The 14,848-nt window shown below is 42.2% G+C and overlaps 1 protein-coding gene across 1 annotated transcript; it reads right to left on the bottom strand.

Moving 5' to 3' along the window:
- Positions 1–11,103: 11,103 nt before the first annotated feature.
- vrtn (vertebrae development associated) lies at positions 11,104–14,487 on the bottom strand. The gene is made up of 2 exons (XM_035144220.2): positions 14,176–14,487; positions 11,104–14,066 (listed from the first exon to the last, which is right to left on the bottom strand). Exons 1-2 carry the CDS (start codon positions 14,485–14,487, stop codon positions 12,306–12,308), a joined length of 2,073 nt encoding a protein of 690 aa, XP_035000111.1. The 3' UTR covers positions 11,104–12,305.
- Positions 14,488–14,848: the final 361 nt, after the last annotated feature.

Below are 14,848 nucleotides of genomic sequence, written 5' to 3'. Positions count from 1 at the left end.
GCCAGAAGAGGACTGAGCGGCGGCGCGAGGAGTTGATTAAAAAGCTATAAGACTGCGGAGCGAGAGGCAGACAGAGAAAGACAGAGAAGACCTATGTAAGACAAAGAGAGAGAGAGATAGAGAAAGATGGATTATTGCGGCAGGATCATCTCCTTGTGGCCAGGCGTCCTCCTGAGTATTGCTTTTGATAGCTAACTTCATTGAGTGTGAGTTTACCAGCAGAGACACTGTTGGCTGATAATGAGTAATGCAGTCAATATCCTCCTGACGGATAAGACCTGTTCGGATTGGACACACAGCCGCTCGCTTCAAATGAAGGACCCGGCCCGGGGGATGGGCTGGTCATCTGTTGCACGACTCCCGGAGTTTGTTTCCAAAGCTAATAAATCAGGACAGATTGAAGTTCCAGGCCACAGGGGAAATGCCATTTAATTTACAGTTAATGAAAACAAAGTGACTCGCTCTTCTTCACTTCTTCCCCCCTTGGAGCTATAGTGACTGTATTTATACAGAAAAATACGGAATTGATTTTCAACCCAAAGACAGGCCAATATGTTTGGATATAGCTGTTGAGACAGGTATACAATACATCACTTTAATATGAACTGTTGCGGTGCAAATTCAGCAGCTTAAATTAATTATTGTGAAAGCCAAGAAAGAAATTCAGTTCCTGAAAGAAAAGTTTATGCCCCAAGTTTTTTCAGGCTCTGGTTTTAAAGTCAACTTTCATGGTATTTAAATGAACTTTTCTCCTCAAATATCAGCCAACACCTTGAGGGAATCCTTGGCTGTGACTTTCTTTGCACATTCAGTTTGTTCTGTGCCAAGATAAATTCAAAAAATCTGTTTGTCCATTCCAACCTCAGAGCTGTTATTCTGTATTATGAAAGAAATATGCTGAACACTCTGCTTGTACTACTGAAAAGTTGATGTTTCTAACCATTCAAAACCAGAGCTGAATCTGTTCACTGACGGGGGTTTTCAAGTCTGAACCAAAGTAGCAGTTCCAGCCCAAAGGAACCAAAGTTAAGTCCAACTTAAAAGGGGGGTTTTCTCTGTATAGATCAAACTGGACTATATGGTTCGAATTGTTGGAGTGTGAAAACATTTCGTTGGATAGTTCGGACTTTCAGACCAACTGCAGGAAGTTCAGACGGCATTTAACCATTGAAGGGAAGAAGAGTGGAAGTGGCTCACAGGATGGCTTGTAGTCTTCCTCGGACGATATTATGTTTGAACAAAAAGGACGTTCATTTGGCGAATTTGTAATTAATATAAAACAATAGTATTACAGTGGTAATAAAATTAACGAAGTGCATGGTTTGGTTCATTTTCTCTAAATGGAAAGATATTATTTTCCTACACAAAAGGGTAACGAATACAGTAGCAAATAATGGAATTCAGACCTAGATAAGCTATATTGGCTTTATGGTTTGTTTGTTTTCCGACATTCATAGTGTTGCCCTCTTCCGAAGTTCTACAGATCGTTTTGTAACAAGTGGAAAACAAATGTTCTAACGCCGGCTCCTTTCTCACCTGTGCCGGCCAAAAACCAGAAATGAGTTTTACCCTCCGTTTTGATCCCAGTGCTGAAGAAGAAATCAATGAATCTCTGCACCGGTGCTGATGCAGCAAACCCACGGGCAGCCCCAGCGACTTTATCAGCTACACACACACATATGCACACACGGCCTTTTCTTTCTCTCATCCTCCCTCTTTGCACCCATTAAAATAGCATGACAAATTTGCGTTACCTTGATCTCCAGACAGGAACTTAATGTGCCCGGGAAGCGACAGGAAACCTGACTTTTATCTTTTAATATTTTGGAGTTGTCAGCCCCACACCCCTCCAGCGACTTCTCCCTCCCAAAGCACATTTTTAATACATCAGAAGCATCAGAGGCTCTCCTAAGGGTGAAATTATCTCCGTATCTACCTACTATCGACTGCGGGGTTTTTTCCCTCCTTTGTGATTTTAAGGAACAGTGCAGTCCAAATTCTCCAGACACAATCAAAGGGTTCTGCTTTCAGAGCCGGCAGAAGAACAAATGCAGTCAGACTGAGGGATGAGGGACTCTTCTGTCTTGGTGTGAAATATTACAGACCTGATTGGAAGTGACACAGCTATAATTCAGCATGGTGAGGAGGAACAGCCTGTGCTCTAACACACACACACACAGACACACACTCACCCACACACTCACACATTCACACACACTCTCACACGGGGCCATATGGGTATTTATAAGGTGCAGCTAATTTTCTCACATTTTCATCAGTACATCTCCTTGCCTATTAGAGCTGCAAAAATCACATCATCTACAATTTTACAGCCGGCTGGTTGGGTGATAGTGCATGGAAATGAGCACTGATATGAACCTAATATTCAAGACAAACAAAACCATTAGGTGATGTTTTTTTTCCGATAGATGCTCAGACAAGGCTCAGTGTTGAATTAGGAGTGTGTGTGTTTTACTCTTTTAGCTCCAGCTCCTCTTTAGTACTTTCACCTTCCATTGTTGCTCCTGTGAAATTATAAGTCAAGCACACACTACGGGAGATATTCTAATATCTGGGCTGCGGTGCACAAATCCTTTAAATTATCAGGCAAAGTTTCTTCACCTCAACGATGACTTTGGCTTGATTTAGTAGGTGCGCACATTATTAATAAGAGATGATTCTAGAATGAATGAGTGTGCCCTAATTAAAAAAAGTCTAAAATTACATGGCCAACATTGAGACGTAGATTCTCCTTTTTTTTCCCGGGTAAGAGCAACATGTGCTGAACCTTTTGATTGGATCATTGCAATACATGCACATATCAACATATGTCAGACTATTATAATTATTAACATTATAGAAAATAAAAATAATCTTCGAATCACCTTGGATCACTACATTTATGAAATAGCCAAGCTGCCTCTTGGACTATGTTGCACTAAATACTACTACTACTACTACCATTACTATGACTACGGCTATGGCTCCAGCTCCATGCAACCCTCAAAGGACAGGCAGTACACAAAATGGATGGATAATAATAATAATAATAATAATAATAATAATAATAATAATAATAATAATAATAATAATAATAATAATAATAATAATAATAATAATAATTTTGTGCAGGAAGGAAGCCTGCTAACACACACACACACACACTTTAGAAATAAAGCTCTCACAAGGGCAGTTGGGAACAATGCAGAGATTGTAGTTGAAATGTATTTCCCCAAGCACACATCGAAAATCTTCCTAGTTCAGTAAATTTTTAATTATTACGACCCTGAAGCCTGAGACCTTGTACGACTGGAATCGCAGCAATAACTCAACTTAACACACTAAACAAAGGACTTCACTCGACACGAGGGACGATCTGACTCATCGAGTCAGCTGTTCATAGTATTTTATTTAAGCTAAATCGACACAATCGCAGTCATCGTTAACATTTTTAGTTTCACTACTGTCTAAGATGTATGTGAAAATATTTATTTAATTTCAGTTTTATTTATATGGTGCCAAACCTCAAGGCACTTTGTACAGTGAGGACAACGTACAATATTGTAGAGAGAGACCCTGTGCATCAAAGACTGGTTGTTGCATCATCTTCTTCTTCATCAATTTATGTTGGGGTTAAATTAAGCAAGCTGTCCTCCATTGCACTGACAGACAGCTGCTTTGTAGTCCATTATTGTCCAGTGACATATTACTAAAAGATGGTCAGACAGAGAAGCGTTTTCCAATTAACAGCATGTGTCAGATCAAGATGGAGGGTGTGATTAAAACTATGTGTCGGTTCAATGTGTGACATTGAATTAAATGTAGAGCTAAAACTGTCACTGTCATTAATGTGGAAATCGCCCACTACTTTCACCTTAAGTTTATCTGTGCTCGAACTCAAATAAAAAGTTTTGTCACTCACAGAAGTGTGTTTCCAGTTTGCAGCATCTGCAGACGGACCCGCAGCACATCACAAACGTGACATGTGGAGATTCAGCAAAGTGAAGAAGGGACATCGGTGATTTATACCTGGGTCACACCTCTTCTAATGCTGAGTCATGCTTTGTCAACACTTTGAGCACAGGAACAGTATTTTTTGGTGGTGACAAGCACTTCAGGTCATCTTGTCTTGAAGTTGTGCCATGCAAAGATTGTAAAGAATACTGTGTCAGGTCAGGGGGCGCTGAAGGAATGCACACAGGGTGTCAGCAGAAAAGACCATTTACTGTTTAAAATAAAGAATAAGACAGAAATGAAGTACACAAAGCTTCGGAATGAGAATTTCTAGTGCAGGTGTGAAAGACTGATGATTTATATTCAAGTTTAGGTCCAGGGTTGATAAATAAGCAGTATGATAAACAGAGTATAAATTACTGCAACGTCACATCCTTGGGTTTATAATAAACTCTATAAAATTTCTCGAAGTGGGATGAATGTCATCGCTCTTGATCAGACCATGTCTTCCTCAAAGAGTCCTCTGGTTGTCTTTGGCTGCTTTCATACCAGCACTGACCTCCGGACATTTTTCTGAAATTTTCTGAAATGTCCAGAGAATCCAAAAGGAGCGAGTGGGCATGTGTTGATAATTTCTCAAATGCAACGGACGTGAAACTGGAAAAATATGAATATATCAGGATGAAATAGAGGTGTCACACACGTAGATAATACCCTTGAAGATGTCAATATTCTGGTACCAGATTTTGTTAGGTCGATTTGCTGCAAACAAAAACCCTGTGCAGCGGAATTATAAGTCACGTCCTGCCGCCAGCATCCTCGACACAAACGCTGTTTTCCTGTTGTGAACTCATCTGAACCGGACAATCTCCTGCTGTCCTGTTCATATGTGAAAGGCAAAGTCCAAAGACCCAATTTTCTGGACTCTTTCCAGAGATCATGCCTGAAAACGGCTCATATTTAATAAGGAACACTCTTTGTCTCAATCATTCACAATTCTCTCTCACTCGCACCACCTCCCCTGATCAGTCGACCGGATGTGTAAGGTCAAAATTACATTTTGCCATGATCTCAATCGCTGCCAACCTTTAAACCTCCTCTCCTCTCTGTCTCTGTCAGCGTTCTCCTCCTGCCAAGTCACCTCCAGACTCCATATCCAGTGTCCACTCATCTCATTCAGATCCTCAAACATTATCTAGGTCCCATCAACCACCACCAGTGTCCACACCACAGGAGGGTTTCCTATATGATGCAGCCACACCCCCTACCAACCTTGAGGCCATCACGAGGGGTCTAAGAGCCTCACATCACTTTTATTTGATCATGCATGGCAGTAAAATCTTTAAATGAAGTCTCTCCTGATTGAAATATGGTAATACATCTGCTTAACCCTGTATCTGCTGCTCATCTGCTGTTACTGGCAGTGATGAGTGGGAGGCAGAGTCCAGCTCAGGACAACTAGACTCCCACCTGACACGTCCTCTCCTGTCATACAGAAGAGAAAGGTGTACTGCTCCGGGTTATTTCGCGTCCCCTTCTTTCCATTAACACAAGAGAAGTAATATAAACTGATAAGAAGTTGTGCAGACAGTGGCAATCAAAATTCTGCAGTCACAAATGCAAAAGCTCCCATTTGAAAGGGGTTTGCTTGGAGTTACAAATGCAGACAGCCAGTTATTACCCAAAACTCTAATTTCCTGCCCCTACTTCAATGTCGCCCCCCGTTCTCACGTCTCTTCTTTTCTTTTGCAGGAACAAAATCTGGCAATTAGCTCTTATCTCCTCATTCCGCCGACAAAAGCTCACGCCGAAATGAGCTCATGGTTCATGGCTGCGGTGCTTTTTAATCACAACCCCCGGACATTGGCCATTACGGGAGGCAACAGCTGTGCTTACGCCCGCCCCGGCGCACAATAGAGCATTATGGGAGGTTCATTCTGTGGGGTGACTAATAAGGCTCCGTTATTAAGGCAGGGACCCAGAGGAGGGCATTAGCAGGGGGATGCGGGAGACAGTTTAGCCATCATTTTGACGAGCAGGGTTATCCAGCCGTCACCCGGGAGGACACAGAAACACTGAGGCCTTTGGGAAGCTGAGGTCAAGAGCACGTTCTGTGATGAGGAATATCTAAGTGTAAAAATCAGCACTCAGGTAAGAGGGATGGCCTTGTATGAATCTATTAAATATTTATCAGCGAGTACCCACAGTAAATACATTAATTTATATTTTTCAGCATGGGATGGTGTAAACCCAGCATGGACATGACCAATAAACTCAATTACTGTTCAATAAAATATAGAAAAACAGAAGACGGCCTCTTTGAGAGTTGAAATTCAGCCTTAATTAAAGAATTTGTTCGATGTTTTTTGAGAAAATATTTGCTTTCTCGTCAAAGGTCCTCTACCAGTCTCATGTCTGCTGAATAAATATGAAGTTATTTCTCATAATGGTTAGCTTAGCTTAGTATGAAGACGAGAAACATTGGGAAACAGCTCGCCTGACTGTCTTGAATTCATTCATTTACAAATGACGTCTTTTTTGAATCCGTACAAACCATAGACTGTATACAAAGATGGACGCCGCGTCTCCACTTCCTCCCACTGTCCAGAAATGAAACCAAAATATCCCCGATGTGAACGCTGCCCTCTTGCGCATTTGGAGCCAGAGTACAGTTGGTGATCCTGATGAAATCCTGATGAGATATGTGCGCTCGACCTTTATTTTATTTTTTATTCAAGGTTTAGTCGGATATATATTCATTTTCATTCACAGTCTATGGTGCAAACCTACAATAATTTCAGATTTTATGTGAGCAACTTTATTTTGGTCAAGAACAGTGACCTTCTTCCATCCTTCCTGCTTGTTGCTTAGTAACCTCATGGAGAGGTCACATCCTTTTCTTCTGATGTGTTTATTGGGGAGGCTTACAAGGAGCTGGCAGCCAGATAATGCCACCAGGCTATAGTTTCCTGCTCCTTCCAGTCTCCAATATGAGCTAAGCTAATCTCTGTCTTACAGTTTGAACATACTGTGGCTGATGTGTGACCAGGTGAGGTGTCAGTGAACACAAACAGTACTTCAGCAGTCTGACAATGCTGCTCTCTGACCCACCGTTTACATGTTGCATTAAGGGATCAAACCTGAGGCTTTCAGAACTGAGCAGCTAGTAGAACTGTACACGACCAAAGGACAAATATACACAAAGGATGAAGTGGCCGCAAACAGGGATTATCCCTTATCAAGCCCCATAGTTACCTGACCTCTCTCACTGTCTCACGTACGTGCACACACACGCACGCAGACACAGACACACACTACCTCTGTTCCCCTCACCATTCATCAGCAACAAGCATCACAGCATTATTGATTCACTGCAAAGAAAAGGGTGAAACATTTGACGAAGGAAAAACAAGTAAAGGGTTGTCACTCATTGATTTACATGTCAGCGCAGGTCTGTGATCAGCAGCCATTCAGTGTGTGTGTGTGTGTGTGTGTGTGTGTGTGTAGGTGTGAGAGAGAGAGAGAGCGATGAAATGTGAGTTATTGGGCGCAACAACAACAACAACAACAGCAGCAGCAGCAAACCCACAATAAATCACTTCAGAATAAATGTGAGAGGAAATTGATCTGCGCCATACGAGGCAGCACTAAGTAAATAATACTTTCTTATTGAATTAACTAATGCTTTCCTCCTCTGGTTTGCATTAACAAAATCCTTCTTGCCATGCCTCCAAGGTCTGAGTCGGCTCTCAGGCACAACATTATGCATAATTAAGCGTTAAAATTACGCATTACTCATGGAAAATTTACAGGGAGCTTTTTGTCTCGGCGACTGACATGAACAATTCAGAAATCCCGTTTCAGAATCGGACACAGACCTTAAGAGAAATCAATTCACATCAGGCTCATTTTGAAGGCCAACACAGTGAGGCTGTCCCACTGCTGACGCCCGGGTTACAACTCCAGTAACATAACAGTACATCATAAAATCTTTAAAACATCCGCCAACTGACGATGGGATGTGATGCAGAATCCCATTAGGCTGGAAATGACACAATCGCGGATATTATTTGTGAATATTAAAGCCTGAGGGTTTTAGAAATGTGGAGCCTGTCACAACAGAAAACGTCATAAACGTAGATTTACGAGGCTTTATGACAAATTTTTTTGCACTTTTCCTATTTGCCCTTCAAACAACTCATAATGTGGCGGAGCTGCTGCACTAGCAAAAGCAACGCTAATGCACATGATGGCATATAAATCAATTCCAAGTGAGTTTTACTGCCAAGGAATAGTCCTCCTGGTGACATGGAGGGATTGTGCTCATCACAGGCGCACAGGTCGGAGTCTGTGTAATACCCATAATATATATAAACAACACATTTAAGCTGTAAATAATGTTCTGGCACTGACTAATCCCTGGCTGAGGCGCATAGGTGCTCTCATCTTCCCGTACTGTTTATTCTGTCATTAAACAATTTGTTTCCCTGATCTGGTATTACTGGATGCAATGTTGGATTATGTTTATTAATGGAACTATCAAAAGAGAAATCTGCTCTACACACAAAACTGAGTCGTGTTTGATTTTGTGTCCAAACCAAAGTCTGTGTGTGTGTGTGTGTGTGTGTGTGTGTGTGTGTGTGTGTGTGTGTGTGTGTGTGTGTGTGTGTGTGTGTGTGTGTGTATCTGAAGTGAGTCTTTGCATAAAGCCAGCAAACCATAAAAAACTGCCTTATGAAGTAAACCACTGCCACCTAGTGGACATACTCTATACATGTTCCAGGTTTGCAATGAGTGCAAGTATCTGTGATGTAATTTCTACACATTTTCAGTCAGAAACAGTTTTGTTTCTGACACACACACACACCAGGGTCAAACCTCAGAGTTCGTCTGAGTTCGTATCGCTGCTCCTATCTGGGGGTAATTGGCATCAGACCGCGGGCGTAAAAACGTCCCACAGGTCTGCATTGTTTACTGAGAAAAATCTGGCATCCTTGAAATGCCGCTCTGTCTTCTGCAGTATGCTAATCCTTGAAGATTCAGGCTCCCACCTGCCAACCCTCATTATTTTCATGCTATTTTTGAGATAAACAATGTAGAGTAGCTCAGTGCCAGTGAGACCTCCTTCCACCATGAGGATGGAAACAGACCCACGAAAACACTAAGACTTCATCAAATATTTGCGTATTCCAAGGTCAGTCTCTTTAGAGGGTCTTACACTCTGACGGGACTTTTTAAATATGTAAACTTTCTTTAAATGTCAGTTCAAGAACAGGTAAGAAAGCAGCACTTGAGTCAACTCCTGTTTTCAAGGCCAAGCATCAACCGTCAAGCTCAACTTAAACTTAACTTCTGCGGAAGTGATGTTATCAGATTAGACAATTAGGATGTATCTTATCTATCCCATATTTTTATTCATCTTTTTATTACAGACGGTGAAGAGATAATAAAAGATTCCAGACTCAAAGTGGGAATGTTGTGATTCATGCTCAGCGTCTTTATATCAATGTCAGAGATGGGCCCCATCTACAAATTCAGAATTAGCTTTTTTATAATTTGTGAATTTCTGGTAAGATCTGAAAATCAAGCCATGAAATGTGACTAGAAGTAGAGCTGGCATTTACTTGTGTTCATGGTGGGAACAAGTCAAGGTGACTATAAATAAAACTACCACTCAAAAAGTGATTAGTTCAATTCAGTCTCTCTACACAGGATAACTTCAACTGCATGATGATATAAAGAAAGATCTACAGTGACAGTTTTGCAATTTAACAATTAGTGTTTACTTAACTCTCTTTACATTTCTCTATAAATATCATTTCCATTCGTAGTGAAGAATTTTAACTTAATTACATGTTTTATATATTATATTTTCATACTTTTCACGTGTTCTCTTGTCTGCCTCATTCATTCATTCATCTGCTGCTGTAAAGAGTGAATATCCCTGGTGTGGGCTCAATAAAGTTGATCTAATCTCATCTTATCTAAAAAAAATATACAATAATTCTATCAAATTTCTATATGAATTTAAAAGGAATGTCAGAGATGTTAAAAAGGGGAGAAAAAACACCACAAAGTTTTGTACTGGAGACATAAATAGAAACGCCATGGAGATATTCTTCAATATATAATAATGATACTCATGGGTGCTTTTTATGAAATACTTATAAAGTACCCAAATTCACCAGGTAGCAATGCAAACATCGATGAATAAGGTCAAATTGAACCGGAGTCCACTAGGAACAGTAGAAAATACTGAATAATGGAACTCCGTGGAAGAAAAACAGTAAAACTATGGTGCAGATATTGTTCCAAACATTTGCTCATCAATCGTTGTGAAGCTTTTAGACGTGATTCAAACCTCTTACATTGAAAGTTTAAATGATAAACCTTCTATCACACCAATGAAGGTTTCAATCCTGTTGTTTTTTCAAAGAGAAAACAGTCACGGATCTCCCCCCTCTTCCTTTTACTCTGCACCTCCAGCCCTCCCCCAAACTCTTGGATGTTCTTGGCCTTATCACAAACACCTCCATCCCCATGCATACAATTAACCCTGCCCCCTCTCGCCCTCCCAGTCTTGACCATTACCTTCATTAGCATGAGCACAATAGCCAAACAGAGCAAAGTGGGCAAAAGACACAAAACTAGTCTCCAAGCTCATTACTATTCTTTAGACACTAGTTTGGTCGGACCTGTTTGTCTGCAGCTACACAAAGTGATTTAGCTCCCTCTTCTCTTTTTGCTTCATCTTATGTGCGGCACACTGTTTGTTGACATGATTTAATTCAGGTCAGACATACCTATTGAGCCATTATGTAATATAACTTCAAATGTCCAGTTTGTCCCACTACAGAAAGGAATCAACACACAACTGATGGGGCATGAAATTAGAAAAGGGGTCATTGATACCACTTGAGCAGAAGCAATAACTCACTGACAGGGAAAAACAACCACTGGTTAAAGAAATTACAGTTCAAAATATCCTGGTCTTAGCCCTGCTTTTAGATGTGTGGTTGGTGTGTGCTAATGAGTGACATAATGAAGTACTTCCTATGGTCATATACAAAAAATAGCAGCATTAAATAACCTGAGATAGAGATGTGTGTGTGTGTGTGTGACTTATCAAGCGAAAAATGAGGCAAGAGGTTGATGCTGATCGATGGTTTATTGATTCACAGCCCATGCAGACTGTCTCACCTACTGACTGAACAAAATGCAAACCGCTGGCATCAGCGGTGCCAATTTCATACATGTGGTGAATAAGAAAAAATAAATACATAAAGTACAAATGTAAGTTGAAATCTATTATTCAGGTCTTGTTCCCCAAAACACATCTGCCTGTGCGGAGAGAAGTGGGGGGGGGCAACTACATTTTCAACAAAATAGTAGGGGGAAAATAGCTTATACATGCAAAATTATTGCCACAGTATCTCAGGGAAATAGGTAGTTTTGGAATGGAGTGTACAAAAAATAAAATATCTTCATTTATATTCATTTTTCAAGTTACATAAAAAATAAAAAATAAAAAAAAAATATAACAAAAAAAAAAGAGGAAAAAAAAGGACTTGTAGGTACTTAACCAGAGTGTGCACACTGGATAAGAAAATACATTCAGTGTAATGAGAACCATTTTAGTGCAAATATAGTGTGACTAAAGTTTGTATTTTTAATTTGCAGAAAATGAGGCATTTTCAAAATGCCAAAAACCTTAATACAGCCACTTAAACCTTCAGTGCACCGAGTGAAACCCTGAGGTGTAACATTTCATAATAAAAAAAAATATGAAAAAGGACAAGACCCATGTTTACAGGGGATGTCCGAACAAGAAGTCCTTAAAACCAACTGGCTGCTCTTTACATAAAAAAAAAAGAAGAAAAAAATGATCTGCCAAGAACCCAGATCAATACATGCATCAAAAAAAGCATTCAACAATCAAATAACAACAAAAAAATAGAAGAGGCCCAGAGTCCAATGTTTGGCAGGGACTAAAAGACATCGGAGAAGAAGCAGCTTCAAACAAAACGCGGCTAAACAACAGCTTTGAACTGCCTTTTGCCTGGAGGGCAACATGCAGGGTTTAAACAGACCCGCCACTCAGTTTCTTTTCACACACGTGCAAATGTCCAGGAGGGAGGAATGAGCTGCGGTGGTGGGGAGAGCAGGGACACAAGACATTTAGATGCTAAGCCAGTGTGTGCAAGTCTTTTCAGAACATGAAAACACCAAGGCAACAGTGTAGGTAGTATTTTTACAATAAAATCTTGTTTGTGGGGCCAAGAAATTCTTCAACAGAGCCGGTATGTTGCTTCTGAAGCCCGTTTTTTTTACAGGATGTGACCTCTTCTCATTTAACCGTGAATCAGCGACACCCCGTGATGCAGAGCTCGCTTCCACATGTAGTACGTGGAGCGCGGTGTGAAGGGGAAGTAAGACCTGAATTCTTTGAACGTGGGGAAGGACTTCTCTTCAAAGCGTTGCTGCAGGAACAGCTTGGCCTTGGCCTTGAAGTTGGCCAGAGCCACAACATCCATCGCAAACATCTGCTTGTCTGTTGTTTCCTTGCTGTGAAGCACGGGTTTTGAATGCGAGACATCAAAAGAGGGAACAGTGGAGCTTTCTAAATATCTCGGCCTCTCGACAAACGAGAGCATGGGCGGAGTCTCTATCCTCTTGTCTATGATCTTGTCTTCTGTTGCAGTGCTCTCCACACTAACTGGGAGGACATCGGCACGCTGGGCAGCCATTTTCTCCTTCTGGTTCTGCCTGCTACGCCAAAGCCAGTAAAAACAAGGGGACATGGACGGGAACTTGAGCTTGAACTTGGTCAGGGACCACTTTGACTTCTGGACGTGCAGTTTGGCAGCATCTCTGAGCTGTTTTTTACTCATGTACGCCAGCCTGAAACTTATGTGCTGCCTCCTGTAGATCCTCATCCTGGGTAAGATAGGCTGGTTGACGTTAGACAGGACCGGTGACAGACTCTTTGGACTTTGGCTCTTGTCAGCATCTGAGCTGTCCTCGCTGCTGGCGACGCTGCCTTTGTAACCTCTGTTGAACAACATGGCCTCTCTCCTCCAGTTGTAGTAGGTTGATCTGGAGATCCCGGGGAAATGTCTTTTGAAGACCCTGAAGGGGAGGGAGGCATTCATGGCGATGCAATTCTGTAGACAGCGCTTTGCTTCCTGCATATGTGCCAAACTCTGGGCCCGCTCTACATCCAGCTTGCCGAGGCCGAGACCAAACATACTGGCCACACTGTCGTTGTGGTCGGGCTCCTCCCGTTTTGCTTCAGGTGAAGACCAGGCCTCCTGCTCCGTGCTCTCTCCAGGACTAATCTCTCCAGTTGAAGACGAGGTGGAGAAGGTTCCTCCAGTTTTCAGAAGCTCGTGCTTCCAGTTATAGTAAGACGACCTTGAGATCTCGGGGAAAAACTCCTTAAACTGGTGCAGAGGGATAAGCCTTCCCTCCAAGTAGCATGCCTGCAGGAAATACTTTGCCTCATACCTACTAGCAGACTTTTTGCAGTGCTCCTGCGTCTGCCTTTTCCAGCGGTAGAATGTCCTCTTGGTAATGTTGTACTTGTCCTTCAGGCTTGGGTAGGAAAACTGTGAGTCCGGGTTCTGCAGCTCCTCGCTCTTGGTGGGAGACTCCCTCTGCTCGCTGTCGGTATTCCCAAATGTGAGGTCTCTGGTCTGGGCTAGTGCGACAAAATTATTTGGCCTGAACAAGGTCTCGGACTGGAGCTCGCCAGACCACATGATGTGGAGGGTTAACGGCTGAGAGTCTTTGGGCCAGGTCCTCGGACGTATGACTCGGTTGAAATAGGGTCGGATCTTGAGGTTGAACATGGGATAGATGGAGTAGATGTTAGACTCAAGGACTGATGCCAGGGCGTAGACGTGCCACATGTTGGCGTAGGAGCCGGGGAAGCAGGAAGCTTTGACGTCTGCATCGAAGATGGCCTCCAGGACTGTGACCGGCAAGTTGAGCATGTCCTCGGACTCTTCAGCAGAGAGACTGAAGCGAACTGCCTGAAGCATCATTTTCGAATCGATCATCCCAGAGAGGTAGTATCGCTTCCACAGCACCATTTCCACGACAGTCCGCACCTGTGGAGGAACAATATGAAAATAATGTAATCACAACCTTTAGATACATAAACAAATGCAACAGTATACATTTAGACCAATGAGACATATAGAAAACACCAATGATCACCTGTAGCTCCAAGCTAAGTGCTGTGTTCCCCACTAGCAGTGTGCTGACTGCATCAAACAGTAAGTTGCCTTTTCCGTTGCAGTTTAGAGGCAGGAGGTCTCTGGGTGCATCGCCTGGGTACAGGTCACGGGCAGAGTCGTCCACGCCTGCCCACTCCGGGAAATCCTGACAGGGGGTCCTGGGGAGCTGGAATGGAGCGAGGACCCTGTCCACCTCCAGGGCCACTCTTGTGACAGCATCGAGACCGGCGCTCTCTGTGGCCTCCTGGAGCTCTCTCAGCACGGACAGCACAACCTCGTTCCTCTGAATCATACCTGGAGATCTGATGAGACCTGGGAAGGGAGAGGAAAAAGAAAAGTTAGGAAAAGAGTGAAAGAAAATCCAGTAAAACAACACAATACTGATAACAAGTTTAGAGATCTTTAACACTAGGGGATAAGCCTCAGAAATTTGCTCTTATCTCTGTTAGCAGTAGACTAGATTATGGGGCTTCGGACTCAGTTCAAATGTTCTCATGTCCACTCCCTGCACAGTTATGCTGATCTATAAGGTGGGCTACTGCAAATAAATGATCTTCTGGGTGACGACAACTGTATTATTGCATGAAACCTTTTGTTAGATCACTCAATATCCTGATAATTATCAGGATGGATGTTAATAAATCGTTATTTCT

This window comes from Hippoglossus stenolepis, chromosome 20, assembly GCF_022539355.2.
Source record: "Hippoglossus stenolepis isolate QCI-W04-F060 chromosome 20, HSTE1.2, whole genome shotgun sequence".
Classification (NCBI taxonomy): Eukaryota; Metazoa; Chordata; class Actinopteri; order Pleuronectiformes; family Pleuronectidae; genus Hippoglossus; species Hippoglossus stenolepis.
This window is presented reverse-complemented; position numbering and strand designations above follow the sequence as displayed.